Below are 21,223 nucleotides of genomic sequence, written 5' to 3'. Positions count from 1 at the left end.
ATATTTACTGATATCGCCTCATATCGATCACAGGCTTCAGAATTGAGTCTGACCCAAACTGTATTGTGGCAGACTTTGTGATGTCAGCAAATATCGTATCGTTGTACAGAGAACTGTCATAATATCGTGTCTTGATGAAACTTGTAATTGACAGTGTTAATAATTATTTGAATAATACCATCACCATTGTTAAGCGGAAGGAAGAAAGGTGATTTAAGTGACTTATATAAACATGTTCAAAAATTCTATCAAAGGGCCTTTGTCTCGACATTTTGGGGCATTGAATGCAGATTCAGGGCAAAAAATGCTATTTAATACAGCTTCTTATTTTTAGCAAGTGATTAGTTCTGAGTGCTTTTACAAGCTATGTGTGTATGTGAAGCAGTTGCTAAATTTGCCTCCATTGAACTTTAAAAGAGATGCGTAAGCCTTTTTTTGTGCCACAGCAGGACGGATTCGACCCACCAGGAAGGCAAAAGGCAGCGTCTTTATCAAAGCTCAGATGTGCTCAGTGTTTTAGCAATTTAAACACTCCTAGCCCACAGGTCGGCTATATGGGAGTCAGTCAGCGTAGCTCTGCTGCGCAGGGTTGAAAATAGATGGAATTAATTGAAAAATGGCCTCTATGGAAGCTGCCTTGACTTTATATAAGATATTCATAGCATTCAGCCACCAAATACACAAGCCATAGATTTGAGTGAGTATCACTCAGATACATCCATCCATTAGATGAAGCTGCTGGAGGGTTGTGTGGAGGCCAATCTCAGCTGACATTAACCTAAAGATGGAGGAAGACAACCATTCACGCTCACATTCACTGCTACAGGCAATTTAGAGCTGCCTGTAAACCTAACCTGTCTTTGGACTGAGCATCTGTGGGGAGAACATGCAGCCTCCACTCTGAAAGGCTCGGGCCCGTCAGCAGGTTTGAATCCAGAGCTTTCTTGTTGTGAGGCTCGACCACTGTGCTGCCCACAAAATAAACCTTATAAGTTTCCCCAAGAAGTACTGCAAGCCTCCATTTCATCACTGTGGAGTGTGTGTGTGTGACCGTTTTCTAATTTTAAGTTGGAGCCAAATGGAAGGCGTTGCAATAAAGAATCTGCAGTTACTCAAAGGGTGATGTCGGCAGTACTCGGGGTGCTTTTCCTGCCATAGACGTATGGATATATTAATCCAACTTTTTAATGTGCAGCCATGATCATTCTGTAGCTGATAATCAGATAAGTTTTCTGTCATGATTCTGAGGACTTGCAGCCCTCCTTGCAGAAGTAAATGCCATATTTAATCTCATTATCAACATACCTGCCCTGTATACACTGTGATTACCTGCCATTACTCTCAGCAGGGAGAGCTTCATCAGAAATGTGAGATGACAGGGGTTGACACCATGCTTCACCATGACTAGTTAGCCCGTAGCTGGCTGTAATGAAGGTCTATTTGCAGCAGTAGGTTTATCTCAGGTCAGGACTTTCTCTCTGCTGGACCACCAGCAGCTCTTAAGCATCAAACACAGATTATACATTTATTTTAGATGATGCATATTTCAATATTAAGCAGAATTAGATGAGTACAATAGCAGCCTTACCCTTCGAAATGTGTTGCCTTTTGACAGTTATCAATGAAGTTGAAGGAAAAACAACATGCTGGTTGGTTGTTGAGCTGCAATGGGAGCAGATAGCTGCCGGGATGTGTGAGCGGAGAGGAAGTGGAAAGATGCTTTTTTTAGGAGCGGCGAGGCTGAAAATAGGATGGTTGCATGAAATTTCATGGGGCAGCAGGCTGTTGCCTGTGTGGAAGTTGTACGTAGAAGATAATAGGGACGGTCATTGTGACGTGTGCTGATCGGCGGCAGTTACTCTCCAGTTGTTGGTCTTGTAATGGATACTAGAGGGAATCCTGTTGAAACCCATGAAGCCTTCCGGTAGCAGGAGCTTCAATATCAAATGTGCTTATCATAGGGCTGGGCAATATGAAGATATATTGTTGTTGAGAAAGGAGACTATATATCATGCTTGATTTTGGATATTGTTGTTGTCCCCCTCATTTTAAAGGCTGCATCACATTAAAGTGACGTAAATTTATCAACTTACCAGACTTAATTTAACGCTTGCCTTAACCCACTTAGTCGAGAGTTAGAGTACTGATCTGATATCACTACGTTAAAGAAATGAACAGCTTTGTACCACAAACCTTGTAGGAGCATTAAATGATTGTTACAGTGAGCATTTTTCATACAGCGATTGCGCGATAAAACCACTACAGAGTCCCTTCTTTATGTCACCTTTGCATTTTTACACATTTTACACAGCATGCAGGCAAAATCAAAAGAGCGTGATGGGTAGTGATGGCCAAATGAAGCCTCATGAAGCATTTTCTTTATTTTGTGAGCCCACTAGATGGTGCTCATGGTTCAAAGAGAGAGGCTCAAAGAATGGCAATTCAGTGTGCTTTCAGTCGTGATGGCCAAATGAAGCCTCATGAAGCATTTTCTTTATCTTATGAGCCCACTAGGTGGCGCTTCTGGATCAACAAAAGGTTGAAAGCACACTGAATTGCCATTCTTTGAGCCTCTCTCTTTAAACCATGAGCGCCATCTAGTGGGCTCAGAAAATAAAGAAAATGCTTCATGAGGCTTCATTTGGCCATCACTAGTGATGGGCGTGACATGTAACACAACAGCGTCAACCTCTAGCGTGGCAACATACAGCGCTTTATAAACAATAACAATGGCATTAACAATCATTTATCGTCTCTGTTACTCATCCTCTGCTCAGACCTCATTGTTTTCCCAGTTTGTGGACATTTTCGGCATCTGTTTATGAGTTAGTCGCTAACTGCTAGCACCTACATTTACATCTCCCGTGATGGGTCACACACATGACATATCATCAAAACATAACACCAGTCCCAACCATGATCCCGCCCTGCCAGCTGTCCTGTTTATACAGACATCATTTCAGCTCTGTTACTAATATGTCAGCACATAATGTAGCTGATACAAATGTGAATGTGCACTGTTGCTGAGATACTTGTATATGTTTCAGTTACAGAAACAGCAGTCCTGTTGAAGTGCAGTGCATGATAAGTGGCGCCAAGCTTTTTGGATTCTCAGGCTCAAGTACCATATGATACAATCGTTTTTACTACTTGATGTTTTGGTGCTCAAGAGCTGGATGTATAAACCACAGGAGCAAATCTCTACAGGAGTGAAATTCTGTCAGGACTTTAAGGTTTGAAATATCAGTGTTGTTGTTATTCTGATTGCGGTGTAGAGTTCAGCCAACACAATAGGTGAGACTCCCCATGTCACGTAGCACCAGGCTACAGACACGGCAGCAGGAGATCTTCGCTGACATGCTCAGTCTACACTGAATCAAATTCCTGGGGGTCACACGTCTAATTAGTCATCAGACCTTCTATGATAGAGACAGACAGGTTTAATGTGCAACAGGAAGACACTTACAAGAAAAACTGTAATCAATTATTGATACGAGCTCATTTTGTTCACCCAGCCTGTTGAAACGCCTCAGCCTCTGGCTCCCTCGTGCCACAGATGAGTCAGATTGGAGTGAACTGCACAGAGACATGCTAATCATTGAAATGGCTCTTTAAGTCGTCCTGATAAGACAGAGAGGGAGAGCCAGCCGGGAAAGAGCTCGATAAGGACGGCCGTATTAAAACACCATGGCTCCAATTCTCTGTTTGATTTAGCATGAAGCGTGTAGGCTCAGTTTCTCCACCATGAGATATTCTTTTTGTTGATGTACATGATAGCCCGCTCTGTTACCTTGGACTCGTCCTGCATGACGCTGCTCTGCATTCTGCTGGAGCCACAGCTCTGTCCTTGTGGCAGTTCAAATGTCCAATCCAAGTGTTGGAGAAGTGGAGCGTCTAAAGCACTGTGTTGTTTTTCAGCAGACAATGTTCCAGTATAGTGCAGAGCTGTTTCTGTGCACAGTGGATATATCTGTGCAGCTCATTTATAATCAATGCTGTAACAGATACTCTGCGGCTGTGCTTTACTCATGCACGCTGTCTCAGCTACATTTTCTATCCTTATGTACTTAATTAGCAGAAGGAAGATGACAGCATTACAAGAGAGGCATGAACACAAAGAAAAAGCAAAAATACTGTGTAAAGGTATTCACCAGTCTGGGGTTAAATGGGCTCCTTATATGGGAATAACACAGTCAACCATCATGTGTGTTGAGATAAATATCCTTCTCATTACTGTGGACTATATAAAAAGACTGGTCCTCACCAGCGACATGAAGAGAACTGCCTCATTTTTATTTTAAAGCTCTCCTGTAGGAGCAGCCTCAATACATCATTTCTTAAATATGAAAGCACTGCTCAGTAGAGCTGATTTCGGGCCTGTTAAACAGTGTTTATCCCTCAGGTAAACACTGAACCTGGACAGACTGCTTTCTACTATTTGCACTCTATAAATGGATTGAATCACACAGGATTTTAAAAGTTAGACATCTAATCTCACTGGTTGATTTCAGACTTTTAGCTTCCAGTGTCTCTGATTGGCTCTGAGGCTGAATGTAAATGTTTGTTTTTCGTTCTATCTGCTGTACTCGGGTCTTTCTTGCAAATGAGATCTTGCCATCGCAGAGTCAACAGGGCGTGATGGATGTGGCATGTAACACAGCTGCGTTGGCCTCTAGTGTGACCTGTATACTGTCTGTTATATGGCGGCTGATTTCGTCCTCTGTTCGGAGGGTGAGGAGCTCCCAGACCTCATTGCTTTCCCAATCTGTGGATATTTTCGGACGATGTTCTTCCTCTTTGAGTTAGCCGCTAACTACTAGCAGCTGCTTTTTAAATCTCCCACTGGGTCACATGCATAAAACTACTTCAAAATGTCACACCCATGTTGCCCATGATCCCGTCCTTCTCGCAGTCCCATATATAGACATTGTTTAGGCCCAGTTACTACCTCCATACCACAGTCCTACCTTTTATGCAGAAAGGCGAGGTAGCATAACAGCGTGATATTTCTGCCTTGATCAAGCAGTGTAAAAGGAGCTCATGTTAGCACCACAAGCTGTGTTGACACTGCTAACGGTGCTAAAAGAGCTAACATATAACATTGTGATAATGCTAATGGGAGTTTGTGGTTTAAAATGAAGCTGCTTGCTCATTGGGCCGATGTACGGGGCAATTGGAGAGTGGGCACAACAGCGCCGTCCCACCACCATGGGTCAGCGTCACCAGCGGTAATCCCTGAATGAGAGGTGCGGCTAGCTAGCTTCCAACCTACTTGGGTGGTGCACAAAACAGCAGCAGCGGCTAATGTCAGGTAACCAGTGTAGCATCAATACCGTATTGGCCTTGTTTTGGTTCAGCATAGCTCTACTTCACTAAACAGACGAATAGCAGTGTTGACTGATGTAACCGACATGTGTAATCGATCAAAAATGTTCTCTGCGGTTAAGCGGGATAAAATTGAATCATTACCCACAGTGTAAATCAATCCTCCTCAAGGTATCAAATTCAAGAGCAAGTTTATTTTGCAGAGCAGTTTCATACAAATGCAGTGTAAACATAGACGCACACACCCAGAAATCAGATTCCCCAGACCTCACTCATAGACCCAACACCAGCGTATCCTTTACAAATCCTCCCTGTCAGCAGTCCACCCAAGAAACATCCCATCTCTTCTCCTGCAGTGTTGCCCAGAGCCCCATGAACTTTGGAGGTGCTAACACAGCCTCCAGAATAATTTCTTTACTGCTGTCGCTGTGAGCACGCTCTGTTTCAGCCCCACACCAGGCTCGCATACAAACACAACCATGACCAGGCAGATTACACTGAATTCATTTCATGCTTGTATCTCGGAATATTGACTTGTACTGTCCGCAGCTTGTAGATTTCTTTTCTTTTATTTGTTCTCGACACTCGTCTCAGCATTTTCCCTTTTATTGTTGCAAGAATGAGAGGGACGGAGCAGGGAGGGAGAGGGTCAGAGAAGGGGAGGAGAGGGGAGGAGGGAGGGAGGATGTTAAAAAGGAGGGAGCACAAGGCGAGGAAGAGAGAGGAGGGGTGGATAGAGGGATTAATGTGGTTCGGCCCCTGCTGACGGGCGGCTTTGTAATGTATTGTTCCTCTGTTGCCTGGCTACTACACAGCCAACAATGCACAATGTGTAACGTAGCTATAAAACGGTGTTTTCGTGGATCAATGTGGTGGGAATGAAGCGATAAGGGTGCAGTATAGACTGAGCCTCCAGATAGGGCCGCAGTTACTCGAAAAATAGAGACTACAGAGAAATTCTGGGCCACTTAGGAAGAAGTAAGAGGTCAGAGAGAAGTTGATAAATACTCCACTAGTCAATTAGTTGCCTGACAAAAGTAATCTGCAACCACGTTGATAATAAATGAATCATCATTTTATTTATCCAAATCCAGTCATTCTGTTTCAGCCTATCTCTTTGTAAGCTGAATATCTGTCTGACACTGACATGAGAAAAACTGAGTTCAGCTTTTGGAACGCAGCAGCACACACTGCATGTCATGTGACGAGAACCAACCAATTACAGCTGACAGATATCTTTCCCTTCTCCCGTAAATATCAGTCTGTGATAAATATAGAAAAGTTGATCATGTTAGTGCAGAGCTGTCAGAGCTTTACATCTGTCCCACAGATGACAGGCCGACACACTTATAAACAGCTCTTGGAAGAAGATCAACTCTGCACTCAGGATTTCAGGTAAATAGGCTATGATACAGTGCTTGTTAAGCAACCCGCCGCCGTGCTCTTGAAAGCTGGCACAGAAAAGGCACAACACCCAGCGCCCAACCTCACGTTTTCCAGGCGGCTAAAGACGTGGCATGCATGCGGCCCTTAGGCTACATCCACTCTAATGTGTTTTTGTTGAGCATGTCTGTAAAGGCATATCACATGATCATTCACATACACTGGGTGTGTGTACACAAGTAAAGCCAGGAAGGAGACTGTCTACTCATACCGCGGAGATGGCGAAAAGTAAGACTAGAGATTTATTTACTTGGACAAGGAGGTGAAGGCAGCGGGAAACAGGTTGGGAGTCAAGAAACGCAAGCAAGTCCAGCTGCCTACGATATTACCACTTACGATTACCATGACCTGGATGACTGAGAGTCTTCACTGACAGGTTGGGAGTCGTTGCAAAGCAAATTCAGTGATATATAATCAGGAAGCATCATCCATTGCTGGAGGAAGTCATGGCATTGGGCAAGAATATAACCCACACAAGGACGATAAAATCAAATGTTTGTAGGCTTAGCTGTAATGTTCGCTGCAACTCATAAGACTCAATCGGGAAGTGAACATTAGTGTTTGAATCATCATTCCCAAAAGTCTCAGACTAGAACGCAACCCTGGAGTTTCCAAACTGAAGCGGTTTCAGCAGTTTTCAAAGTTCTTCCTCTAGTTTTAGGGGTTCCACATCACCAGAGTTCGGACGCGAGGCGTAAACGTAGCAATAGTTTTGCATTTTAAAGCCTATTAGTTTGGATGTAGCCTTAAACAAGGTGAAGACAGAGCCATTCTCTGAATTATCTGAAATTCTTCAAGAATGAACAAGTGGCCTACTTTCCCACTCTAGTCTATTTCACAGCCTAGTGAACTTAAAGCATGGAGGAGGGGAGGGGAGCTGGCAGAAAAGGCTCAGCCTGGCTTGTTCTCAGCTTTAGGGCTCCAGGATTCTTGGTTCGAGGTGGAATTCGGCGTGTTTTCAGAGGCTGCCAAATGCGGCGCTGGGTGCAAATAGCAGGTCGCCGGCTGTGGGTGGAGGTCTGTCCTGCCACACTGAAAGGTGAAGATGATGCTGCAAGAAAACACAACCGTAAAATCCAAATTCAGACTGATTGTGCTTGATTTCACTCTGGGATAGAGAGCTGTAAGAACTGAAGAGCACTGACGGTTGTTTTGTCAGGTATCTGCTGGTATCTCCAAAAAAATTTATTTATTGTTCAGCAGCCAGATTTGTCTTGTTCCTTCTTCCTTGATATCACTAACTCAAGACAGTTTTTGTGTTTTACAAGCGCACTGAAAAGACTTGCTGCTCATTTCTGATTGATGTGGTGACAGATGTGTTGTGGCTGTATCCGTGCTGGCGAGGCACAAACACACCCGTGCATAAACACAACAGAACGGAGACTTTACAGTGTGAACACACACGAGTGACTCGTCCTGCTGACACTGGTGCACACACTGGAGTGGCAGTGGATCTTTCCTGGCAGGCCGAATGTGACACAGCTGCGTCCAGAGGACATCGGGGTGATAAAGTCGCAGTAACAACAGATTGCATCGGGCAGTAACCAGGTTACTTTACCTCACAGCCCTGTCGAGATGCTCGGCATGAGACACCAGACATAAGAGGAGTGGGGACAGATGGAGGAGGATCGCTGCACTGCTGAATCAAACATCCGGGGCTAATGACAAACGCCACGCTTGCATAGATACCACACTATTCACACACATAGTGACAAGCCCCCTGCCTTCACACCTCACTGACTTGTTGAGAGGCAGGAACTTGCTCTCAGATGCACGCTGTGTTAGTACAGCTCTACTCTATCTAAACACCTCCACCTCCCAGAGGAACACACACACACACACACACACATTCACACTTCATATTAAAGTAGGCCGGAGCAGCCTTGGGAGCAGCGAGGCAGGCTATTGGTCCATGTTGTGTGTGTTTAGTCTGGCTGGCTGCCTGGCGTCATCTAAGCAGCGTCTCAGATTAGTCAACCGCATTCAGTCTGACTACATCCTAGTCGCCTGGCCTTGTGTCTGTCTGCCCTCTCATACTTCCTTTATCATATCAGAGACTGTGTGTGTGTGCGTGCGTGCGTGCGTGCGTGCGTGTGTGACTGTCCTGATTACAACAGGGCCACACAGGTTTTTTCAACAAGTGTCAGATCTTTTTAGGCCTTAATTAGAAGCACACTGTCCTCAATACTGATGTTCCACCACCTAACAGGTTTTGGGGAGGTCTGGGATTTCTCAAAGTGTCACAAGTATAATATTAGCAGAGAACAATGGTATAACATGTACATACACACGCACTACAAATTTGTTTTTACGCACATGTAAACGGTGGCGCGAGTTGATCATCTCGAGCGCTCCTATTTTTCTTCAACCAGCCCCTTTTAGTCGGCGAGTCAAAAAGTTAATTTCGGAGACTGTTTCTAGAGAAATCATTTTGTCGGGATGTCACTGGTGTCCTGTGTTGACCTGAGAGCTTGTTCATACTGAAAGTAGCACTCAGTTAATCAAAGTGTACAATATTTCTGTCACTTCCCTGACTTCTTCCCTCATTTATATTTGTCTGCGTTTGGTAATATATCTCCCTTCACCCTAATGAAGGTGAATCAAATCTTGTTCGTGGTAGATTTGTGGTGGTGGTATGAAGTGGGATGCAACTCGTGCTGCCTGATCTGAAACTTCTTTGAAGGAAGTCTAAACAGGGCTGCACCTAACAATTGTTTTTATTATCAGTTATCTGCCAGTAACTCACTAGAATGTCAGGATTATGTCCTTGGATGTCTTATTTTGATGCCTCCGCGTTGGCAATAGCTGTTGCTGAAGCCAGTATGTTTTCTAAAGAACATCCTGAGGGGATTTCTTCAAAATTGGCACAAATGTCCACGTGGCCATAACAGTTAACTGATAAGAATTTGGTGGTGAAAGGTCAAAGTCACTGTGGCCTTGCTTCCATCTCATTCTTGTAAAGACACTATCTCAAGAAGGCCATGGGGGAGTTTCCTCAAATTTGGCACAACCATCAACTTGGACTCAAGAACAAACTGATTATAATTTGGTGGTCAAAGGTCACTGTGACCTTGCTTCCATCCCATTCTTGTAAACACAGTATCTCAAGAAGGCCATGAGGGAGTTTCCTCAAATTTGGCGCAAACGTCCACTTGGACTCCAGAACAAACTGAACTGTGCTGATTGTGTAGATCGTCTGTGCTGCAGTGTGAAGATGTGTGTGAAGCATCCATGTTTCCACAGATGTGGGTGTAAACTTTAAGTGCAACTTGACCGGTACGTGCAGGTATACAACCACTGAGCGGTAATTCTAGGTGTTGTCAGTTATGTGTTAATAAGTCACTGGGATGTCAGGAAATGGAGGGAATAGATCATCACAATTATCCAGAACTCAAGACTACTTGCTCAGATGTTTTTTTGTGATTGAATAGTCCAGACGCCAAAGATATTGAATTTCACATAAGGACCGTTACTGACTTCTGCAAAAGTGGTCATCATGAAACTGCTGACCATGTGATTTTCTTCAGTTTTGTTTTTGTGCTCGCCATTTGTCAATGCTGCAAGCACCACAATTGAAATTCCAACGAGAGACAGATATCAGAGACAGATATCTGAGAGCGTGCTCATATCGTAATGAAACAAAGTACAGGGCGAACATCCACAATCACCTCGCTCTGCAACTTCTGTTAAGAAAGCATAATGTCAAGGTAGTTTGGTGCCTTGTTCAACTCAAGCCGAGCCAAACAAACAGTTACTGTCTGACTGAGGAAATACAGGCAGGGGGACAACGTTCTCCAAAGTGGCCCCTTACCCTCCTTCTCAAAATCAAAGAATAAAACGATTTCCCTCAAAATGTCGTCGAATTTAGTCATTTATTATTTTTAATACCTCAGTGTGTCCTGGACTGAAAAAAGCTCTTGAATGAATGATTAGAAAAAAGTAAAATCAAACACTGACTGAAGAAATGACTGCTAGGTATTAAATTGAACAAATGAATTATTTCTTCTTTTATTCAGTCTTTAGGGCCACAGTAATCAAATATTGGTCAAATTGTGTGCTGAACTGAAATAGTATAAAGAGTATAAGGCTGTCAACTCTCTGTTTTCCAGTCGCACCCAGTTTATGCAGTTCAAAGACTTATCTGCCCTCCTTTCTGACATTCATTTCGGAACTTTGTGAAACTAATTTGAGCGGTAAAACTTTGAGCCGGTGTTTGTTTTGGCCGGAAAATGAACAGTGGAACACTTGAAGAATTAATGTTATGTTTGAATATGTTGTCTCCTGTTGGGTTAAGCATTTTCAAAGGTATATTTTCTCCGCCTGGCGTTTCGTTATATTAACATTTGTCAGTGTTGTGTTCACGTTTATCGCAGCTTCCTCTTGAATTTGTGCTGCTCAAGGTTTGCCACCTGGTCGCTAGTGATGGCCAAAAGAAGCCTCATGAAGCATTGTCTTTATTTTCCAAGCCCACTAGATGGCACTTCTGGTTTAAAGAGAGAGGCTCAAGGAGTGGCGATTCAGTGTGCTTTCAACCTTGTGTTAAACAGAAAGCGCCATCTAGTGGGCTCATAAAATAAAGAAAATGCTTCATTAGGGCTTCACTTGGCCATCACTACTGGTCGCTACCTTTTCATTAAGTCCCAACCTCAGCTGCGAGCTGTGCCCAGGCACGTCCCGAACACAGCAAAGTAAGAAGAACATCAGAAAATACACCGTCACACACTGAGAGTGGATCATAAGTGAGGATTTAGAGGGGTTACGTCAGTGTATACATTGGTTTTGAGGAAAATCTTGCAGGGTATAGCGTAGGATATCATTTTGCTTCGTATATTAGTTGCATGCAAAAGCCGTCCTTCAGAAGCACGACACATGCATGTTGGATTTTTGCCGATATCCAATTGCTGGCCGACTGCCGATGCAGGTAACAGTATGCACGTGTTTTTCCATCCAATTGCAGAGAACATCAAGTCAAGACAGTCCTGACAGTAGTCAAAACCACGGCAAATTTGACCTGTTTCAAGTTGCATAATTAAATCGTCATCTTACTGGCCTGTCATTTTAAAGCCATTATCTGCCAGTACCGATGACGTGCTGATATTATGGCGCATCCCTACTTAAACATATTGTGTGTGTAATTTGTGTTTCATCCTGAGCATTGGTTATCAGTAAACTGTGTCCCACGCACTCACATTTCATTCTTCTAACCAGTGGCATTGTAAGCAGCATATTCTCTCTGGTGTTGTACAGGCTTATCTGCAGATGCTTCATATACAGAAGGGCTCTAATTAGCCGCTTGCACACATGGGGACACTCGCCATGCTGCTGAGAGAAAGTCTTGATATAAAGAGGGTGGCTGCCCCCTCAGAGGACAGGGCTGCAGGCGCCTTATTATTTCCATAATTGTTCAGTTGTTTTATTGAAGCGTTCAGTTGTGTGTTTGGGAACACATTGAAATTCAAAATCTCAGCAGGTGACTGCTTCATGAACTTTTCCTCGAACTCTGCTGCTCAGACCAAACCAGCTACTAACTTTATGATGGAGGGAAACGGAGGGAAAGAGGAAGACAGAATTATCAGTTGCCCCGTTCAATATCAGAAGTAATGGGTTTGTTCATCTGCCGCTGACTCGTCTGTGTTGTTGACTCAGAAACCAGTAACCACCGTCTGCATCCAAAGACCTGTTAGTCTGGTTAGGTTTTCGTCTTCGTCCACACACCGGCTGATTCATGATCTGCTGGAGGAGCCCAGTTAGGCCCAATCTTTATCACTCATCACCACAAACTGCATGTCAGAACCTGTGTGTGGTTCACAGAGATCCTCCCAGGGCTTCTCCTGCCGCTCTGCTGAAGCGGTAAAGACAATGAGCTCATACAGTGGCTCTGTTCAGACATGGAGTACCTAATATTTGTGGCCTCATCAAGTTAATGTTCCTCATGAACAACATCCCTCTGTCCTTGGATCCTCACAGTGGATAAGGAAAAACCTTTAATGGGGAAAAATGGTAGAAACCTCAGAGACGTAAATGAGTAACTGTTATAGACCATAACATACCTGAGGTGGACGGGGTAACAGGAGATGAACTACGAGCTAGGCGGTTGAAAATGATGCATTTGTCGCTGTCGTGTTTCTGCGCTCAATTTCGAAGGAGTTGTCGAACTTGTGGCAACAAGCAGTGTCGGCATCAACTCTTGTGTAGTGACGGCCAAATGAAGCCTCGTGAAGCATTTTCTTCATTTTCTGAGCCCACTAGATGGCGCTTTTTGTTCAACAAAAGGTTGAAAGCACACTGAATTGCCATTCTTTGAGCCTCTCTCTTTAAACCATGTGATAGTGGGCTCAGAAAATAAAGAAAATGCTTCATGAGGCTTCATTTGGCCATCGCTACTCTTGTGAAGTATGACCATAACCTCAGAACGTTTTGCTCTCTCTGCCATTGTCACTGAGAGCAGGGCCTCTGTGTTTGTGCGGCCCCACCCCTCGCACACGAATTGAATAGCAAAAATGCATCAGTGACGAATGTCTTAATCTTGATGCAAATTCACGACTGAGTACGGTCTTTAATAATTTGGCCCCTTGGCCCTCATAATACTGGGTTTCGGGGATAAAATAACAGCATGATAACTTTCTAGACTTGTAATTAATCTTGTACTTTGTCGTATAAACCTCTGATAAGCCTTTAAACACATGGATCTGGAACTTAAACTAGACTTTCTGGATCATATTTCATCCTCTCAGTGCATCCTGAACCAGCTCAGCTCCACAACAAGAGTAACTCAGTCTGCACGCCCAGTAGCAAACTCAGAAAACACGCCTGGCCACTCCAAAACTACTTGTTGCTTGATGAGATCTGTCCGTTGAGTATCAGCACATCGCTGCTTACTGGCAAACAGCAGGACTTTGAACCACCACTTCTCATATTTAATAAATCCAACACCACATGGAGCAGTGTGTTTGTGTTGTTGTCTAGACATGTGAAGCTGACACAGTGCGATGTGAGTGTGTGTCGGTGGGGCAGACAGATCTGACTTATCTGCTCTGAAGCTGAGTCAGAGGAGACAAGTGTCAGCTGGCTTTTATTTCGCCGTCTCCTGACGTCCGCTGCTTGGTCTGGCGTCTTTTTTCCTTCTTCTACACACACGCACGCACACAGTCTTTGTTGTTGTTTTGCTGTTGTAATTATATCCACCTCCTGCACTTTGTCTGTCTGGAATTCACCTCCAGACAATTCCTTGAATTCCTTGAGTGAGCGCTGAGATGATGTTTTAACATTCTCAGACTGGTGCTGTTTCCCTCTCAGTAGTGTAATGGACTCTTACTGGCATTTACTTAATAATTCATTGTATTTAAATTCTTACATTGGCACTTTGAAGATGTTGCACCATAGGGTGGATTTCCACTGGTGTTCCTTTGATACTGTTAATACCATCTGCCCATGTGTGTGTGTGTGTGTGTGTGTGTGGATGTCAGACACTCTCTTTACTCGGCAGACCGTGTGCCTGCGCTGTTAATTATTCACAGGTCGTGTCTTAGAAGGTGCGTGTTGCTTTAACCTGGCCAGCCATGCGCGATGTGCTTCTGAGTTGCATGATGATGATACCAGACTCGGCGCCCCCTGTCTGCCCTGTGCTGGGGCAAGGACACTGTGGAGACACACACACACACACACACACACAGACAGTAACACTGTGGAGACACACACACAGAGAAAGTGACCTGGTTTATTCATACAGCTCCATAACACCACTACTAATGGTTTGGAGCCTGAGGGATGGCTGAGCAGACTATCGTACATTAAGCACATCTCTGACTCTGCTAGTGTTTAGAGGTGATTAAAGATGTCCTCCTGACCTGTGGCACCAACATCTTTTCAGAAACAGAGGAAAACAGCCAGGATAACAAGACATGCTTCACATTCTCTGAATGTCTCTGAATAAGGCTCAGCTCAGTTGAGTCGAAACACAAAAGAAAAGTGTGTTGGCCTCTTTTTTTGTTGGATTTGACAATGGGTGGCTGTAAATCAACAATTCTACGAGTCAAATATTGTTAAACTAATTTATTCTGTGATGATAGTGTGCAGTAGGACCCGTCGTAATAGGGTGCTACCTTACACCACTGCCTATAATATCTACTGATTGGAAATGGGGGGTCATTTTAACCTTTGTTTCCTCTCACACAAAACACTTTGGCGTGGACTATCAAAAGCCATGTTTCCATCAGCCTGTTTAGATGCGCACCTAGAAGTATCTCATCAGAAAATTATGATGGAAATGGCAAAATTAAAATTAAAATCCCCTGATTCACACAAACTAAAATATGCTCGTTTTAGCCGGGTTTTGGTTAATTCGAAAAAATGTTGATTCGAAAAACGGGGGATGGAAACAGTTATGTTCAAATTAAGTCTGACGTAGTGCACCTCTCTCCATGGTGATATCCACACTCTGGGTCGGGAAGGCGGTAATGCATTTACAAGCTGGTTGCCAACCGCCAGAAAACGTAGAAGAAGAAGAATGCGAGACTTGTTTTGTTTCCGGTTCTGCGGAAAACTCACGCAAGTTCATAGTTTTCACCAAAGTCTGTACATTTAATGGAAACACACAGGATTCATATTTCTTTTAATGTGCATTTCCCAATAATTCAAATCACTTTTGGATGGAAACATAGCTATAGTCAGTGTGTGAGCTATGAGCATGTGCAGAGGTGTTTATACTCAATATGTTGGTCACTACAATATCCTCCAAACGCCAGGGAGCATACGAACAAAATACTCAGATGATGAGCGAGAAGTCAACGGGTGTTACCGAAAATAACTGGTAGTGACGGCCAAATGAAGCCTCATGAAGCATTTTCTTTATTTTCTGAGCCCACTACATGACACTTATGGTTTAAAGAAAGAGGCACAAAGAATGGCGATTCAGTGTGCTTTCAACCTTTTGTTGAACAAAAAGCGCCATTTAGTGGGCTCAAAAATAAAGACAGTGCTTCATTTGGCCATCACTAGTGAATGGTTGTCTGTCTATGTGTCAGCCCTGTCAGCATTTGTGTAGTGACGAATCTGTCTCAAGCTTTTTGACCTGTTAAAGCAGCTGATCACTGAGCAGTTTCCACAGTGTCAATAATGAGTCGTTAACATGTGACTTTTGCGACACAGTCCCATGGAGGGGACGACTGAAGGGCCCAACGTACATCCTGACCCGTTTCTGATGTCAGCCATGTGCTCTCCAGCTGTACCACAGCTGTCCGTCTGTCTGTCTCACGCACAGGGCGCAGCAGCAGAGCAAACATTCAGAGGAAAATAAGTCTGTGTGTGTAAAGTATGACTGGAGTGATGTAACGTCTCACATGTCCTCAGCGAGAATCGCTGCAAAACGCCCACACAACACACAAACACACAAACACAAGCTGGAAGTGGTGTGCAGATGATGGGTCTCAGCCTTGGATCTAAGTGCTGAGATTCAATGAAAAACAGAAACGGGAAAATAAACATGTTTTGAAACTTTCCTCTGAAGCAAAATGAAAAGTGCACATGAAGCTGGGTATTTGTGTTTCAAAATGTTCAAAGGTTTAATTTTCTCTGCTGCCAGTAAATATGTGGTGTCAGAGGACTGGCCATGGTGGAGTGTTACTGGGAAGCCATTGTTCAGATGCCACTCATCACTACCAAACTTTGTTTTGCTGCCAGATGACTTTGGTGTAATTACATGTCTGAAAACTAAACGAGCCGCTCAGTTAATATCGTAAACCTTCATGACTTGTTACGTTCGTGTCTTCTCCGACATTTCAAGCCTCAGGTTTAACTCTCCATCCCTTTCTCCTCTCCTCTTCCTCCTCCAGCCCTCCAGTGTTACTGTGACCGCTGCAGTGCCAACTCCAGCTGCACGACAGACGGCGTCTGTTTCGTCGCCATCCGCAAGTCGGGCGGTCGGCTTACCACCGAGCAGCGCCAGTGCGTGCACGAAAACGAACTGATCCCACGAGACCGGCCCTTCATCTGTGCCCCGTCTGTCAAACATGACACGGGCATTTTCCCCATGTGCTGTACCACGGACTACTGCAACAAAGAGCCCAACCTCGAAGTCTTCCCTGGTAAAAACACACACACATACTTTAATACACCTTTGAGGGCCTATTATTGGCTGTGTTTATATGCATACTAATATTCCGAAGGCCCGCCTCTCTAATCATCCGATTGGACAATGAGGAAAAAAGCAGAGATGATGTCGGGCGCTTTTCTGCTCTGATTTGAAATGTTTTTTAAAACGCCAGGCAGGTAGCGACGCAAAAACAGTGAGCAAAAAGCATCATTCTCATTGAAAACCATCACAAAACGCCGCCTCCAGCTGCTGAAACACTTTCTGTGTAATTGGGGTCTGATTCTGTTTGAATTCAAAGCAGGTCCACTGGATTTTAATGTTGAGTCATGGCAAAAAAAACACCAGTAGAAACATCCTTCAGCAAATTCCTTCTCTCTGCTGTTGATCTCCATGTTCGGTATGTTCCAGCAGCTGAAGTAGTGCACCCATCGTACTGCAGAACAATAATATTACATACTGACTTTAACACCTGTGATTTAACTGCAGTCCATTAGAAATAACCACAGGCCCAGTCAGCACCTTTCTGACACGACCACAACTGAGCATTTGAAGTTTGACATTAATACTACTTGTGACAGAGAGGTTGTGTGAAATTATATTTTACACTGGATTCTTTTCATCTGGTTTCTCAGTGTATTCAAGGACACCCGATAAAGGTAGATGAAAATTGGATGAAACACGAGTACTTTTTTTGTAACTGTGCCTGGTGGTGACAAAAATGTGACAGCAAGTTTGAGTCGTCCACAGTTACACAGATATCTGTACTCACAGGGAAGGCGATGCAAAACAACTCAGTGTGACATGTCTGTAAAATGATTTACGGTTGTCCGTCATCGGCCGTCTGTGTCCAGCTCTTTAACCGGTGTTAGCTGTGTGAAATATGTGCATCAGAAGTTTGACATTTAGCACCACATTTTCACCCACCCTGTCCATTACTGAGGCTTTCTGTCACACATCAATCACTTTCTGACCTGAGCTCCTTTTGATTTAAACGAATAATAATGTGACACTCATTTCAAGAGCAAATACAGACTCCACATCAGTCGCACCTCTTTGCTAAAGGCTTCATTCAGTCAAACACTTTACAATATTCCAATGGCTTCAAAATACACATAAACACCTTCACTTGGCTTTGCACAACACTTTTCTACTGACTTGTGCTTCCTCATGTACTTTCATTTTAGTTTTCTGTTTTACAATCATGTGATGATAAAAAAGGGAGCAGTAAAGTAATGTTTTAGGTGAAACAGAAAATCATAGACAGCATTAAGGATTTGTGTGTTATGGAGAATTTATACTTCTTGAATCTACACTGTAGCTACGACGGAAGCTCTAGGTCCTGTGAAGTGTAGTAAAGTTTAGTTGATTCAAAACACACATTAAACACACATTGAACACACATTAAACTGTCTTAATAGTGACAATTTCAAACACAAGTACACAAATCAGCTTCACTATAACTCACAGCATTCACAGACAAACACTTGTCTTGTCACTCTGCAGTTACACCTCCAAAACACTAGTCAGCGGTAGTGATGGCCAAATGAAGCCTCATGAAGCATTGTCCACAGTCGCCACAATGAAAGACAGGAAACTGACATGTACTGTACCTTTAAGGAAGCATGTAGATTTCAAATAACATGGGTCCAAGAATTGAGCCTTGGGGAACCCCACAGATCATTTGTTTCTGAAGCAATTTGGGGTTCAGTATCTTGACCAAGGATACTTCGACATGCAGACTGGAGGAGCCGGGGATCAATCCATTGACAGTCCGATTAGTAGTGATGGCCAAATAAAGCCTCATGAAGCGTTGTCTTTATTTTCTGAGCCTACTAGGTGGCGCTTTTTGTACAACAAAAGATTGAAAACACACTGAATCGCCATTCTTTGAGCCTCTCTCTTTAAACCATGAGCGCCATCTATTAAACGCACATTAAACACACATTAAACATGGCTTAATAGAGACACTTTCAAACACAAGTAGACATATCAGCTTCACTATAACTCGCAGCATTCACAGACAAACACTTGTCTTTATCTGGACACATTTACCCACAAATACAACATGCTAATGTTATTAGCACAAGCCTATGGCATTTTACATTGTATAAATTAGTCTAGCAGCTAGCAGACTTTTCCTCTTCTCATATAAAATCAGGGACAACAGCAGCATTTAACAAAGGTAACAGTATAAAATTCGGCTCCATTACAGCTCACAGGGTTCACTGACAAAACAACTGTCTTATACTAAACATGTTTTCCAAACAAATACAACATGCTAACGTTATTAGCACAAGTCTATGGCATTTTACATTGTATAAATTAGCCTAGCTATGAGCGGAGATTTCCTCTGCTCATATGAAGCCAGGATAAATCACACACAAGACTTAAAATGTTATATTAGTGGAGAATTTATTGTCTTCACAATTTATTGTTTCTTATCTGTGAAATTAAAGTAAATAAAAGCTTCGTTTCCACTGAGGGAAATGGTGTCAGCTTACAGAGACAGACAGAAGGTCTGCGTCGCTGTGATGTGTAGTTACATTTTTAGGGTGATGCATGTCAGGCTACAGCGTAGGTTGCGGTGTCCAACTTCAAGCCCAGCAAACATACTTTGGGCACACTGGGAAACACATCGAAAAACTCTGACACAAGAGATATCACTTCTAACCAACCAACTTTGAGCAGCATTCTTGCCTTTTTGGAAACCAGGAAGTGAAACAGGAGTCCTTGTGATATCGTGAACTCCTCTTATGACTGATTGAATATTGTCTTTGTAGAAATCAGGCGTGCCGGCCGCCATGTGCTGTATGTAGCACACTGGCTGTAGATAAGTACCTCATACAGCCCCATTTTACAAAGTCTGAACCATCGCAGAACTCCTGGAAACTTCCTCCACGTAGTCAGAGTCACTTTTATAACAGAGTCGTAAGTTTTTAATGTGACGTTGAGCGACGCATTCAGCTGAAGTTTTAATGACAGAAATGGGAGGACTGGGAGGACTGCAGGGTTACCAGAGTGCATGCACAGGGGCAGCATCTTCAGGATGAATAATTTAATGTCAAGTGGCTCATTTGTTTACGACAAGCACTCACTTTTTTGGTGTCTCACCCACACACACACACATACTGATGAAGACACTAGATGCCTCTTTGGCTTGTGTGTGTGTGTGTGTGTGTGTGTGTGTGTGTTAGCTACAGGCCAAATCTCCCATCAGCCTAGCAGATGGAATGTGCCCCTGCACCACTTGGCCTGTTAGCTTCCTGGCTGGTGGCGAGCACTTCAGCCCCGCCACTTGCCAGCCCTCAGTGTGCTCGCAGTGAACCTTTCCAGCAGTTAGCCACCTCACTTGATCTCTTACGTTGATCTCAGGGCCAGGTGTGACCTGCTCCACTCACAGGTCATAAACCCAACTTTGGAATCCGTCATATGTTCTGATGATCCCTGTGTGTGTCTGTCTCCTCTCTGTCCCACAGTGCCCACAGTAAAGCCTCCTCCACTGGGCCCCGTGGCCCTCGCAGCAGTGATCGCCGGCCCGGTGTGCGTGCTCTGCCTGCTGCTGGTCTTGGCGTTCTATGTTTGCCACAGCCACAGGGGTCTGGGGGCCGGGGGAGCTGGGGCCCATCACCACCACCACCACCGGGTGCCCAATGAAGAGGACCCCTCCATGGACCACCCCTTCATCACTGTCGGAACAACGTTGAAGGACCTCATCTATGACATGACCACCTCGGGCTCTGGATCAGGTACAGTGCTGCACCTCAGAGTCCACGTGTTTCTGGACAGTCTGTGCCGATTGTGTGTGCGTGTGTGCACTGGACTTCAACTAATGATATCATCTTGGGCTGGGCGATATGGAGAAAATCAGTTATCACGATATTTTTGACCAAATACCTCAATGTCACAGGGTTGACTCATGGTGCATTCACAGAATATTTATGCAGCGAGGTAGCAAAGGTAACAGAACACACCTATCAGCACCTCTGAGGCTTACCTATCACCTACATCTCACATGTTTAATCTGTACAAACATGAAGTGTAGAAAGCACAAGGTTTGGTTCCCGGATTCTTTGCTGGTCGCCAGGTAACCTCACAGTGGTGACAAGACTGCAGGAAGTGACTGCACCTGGGCAGGAAACCGTCTTTGAGGGCTGTGACGTGAGGCTTGTTTGCTGCGGTTCATTCACAAGGTGTATTTGTTAACATATAAAGGTCAGAGTCTACCGCTCAGTGCAGCACAGCTGTGCTTACAGTCTCAGGTTTGTAGTTTGTAGAGCTGTGACTCACTGTGCGTCGCCATCCTCACAGGTCCACCTGGTTCCTACTAAGTTAGACCTGACCAGTCGGGACAAGAGTCCTGTTGAA

The 21,223-nt window shown here is 44.0% G+C and overlaps 1 protein-coding gene across 1 annotated transcript in view; it reads left to right on the top strand.

Annotated features, from left to right (window-relative positions):
• The window catches only part of tgfbr1b (transforming growth factor, beta receptor 1 b), a 90,491-nt gene that overhangs the window by 34,670 nt on the left and 34,598 nt on the right, over nucleotides 1-21,223 (top strand). Inside the window, exons 2-3 of the mRNA XM_033639338.2 lie at nucleotides 16,599-16,850; nucleotides 20,335-20,604. Coding sequence (XP_033495229.1) covers nucleotides 16,599-16,850; nucleotides 20,335-20,604 — 522 coding nt within the window. The remainder of the gene's footprint in view (nucleotides 1-16,598; nucleotides 16,851-20,334; nucleotides 20,605-21,223) is intronic.

Source organism: Epinephelus lanceolatus, chromosome 20 (genome assembly GCF_041903045.1).
Source record: "Epinephelus lanceolatus isolate andai-2023 chromosome 20, ASM4190304v1, whole genome shotgun sequence".
NCBI lineage: Eukaryota > Metazoa > Chordata > Actinopteri > Perciformes > Serranidae > Epinephelus > Epinephelus lanceolatus.
The sequence above is the reverse complement of the archived record's forward strand: the minus strand, read 5'-3'. Positions and strand labels throughout refer to the sequence as shown.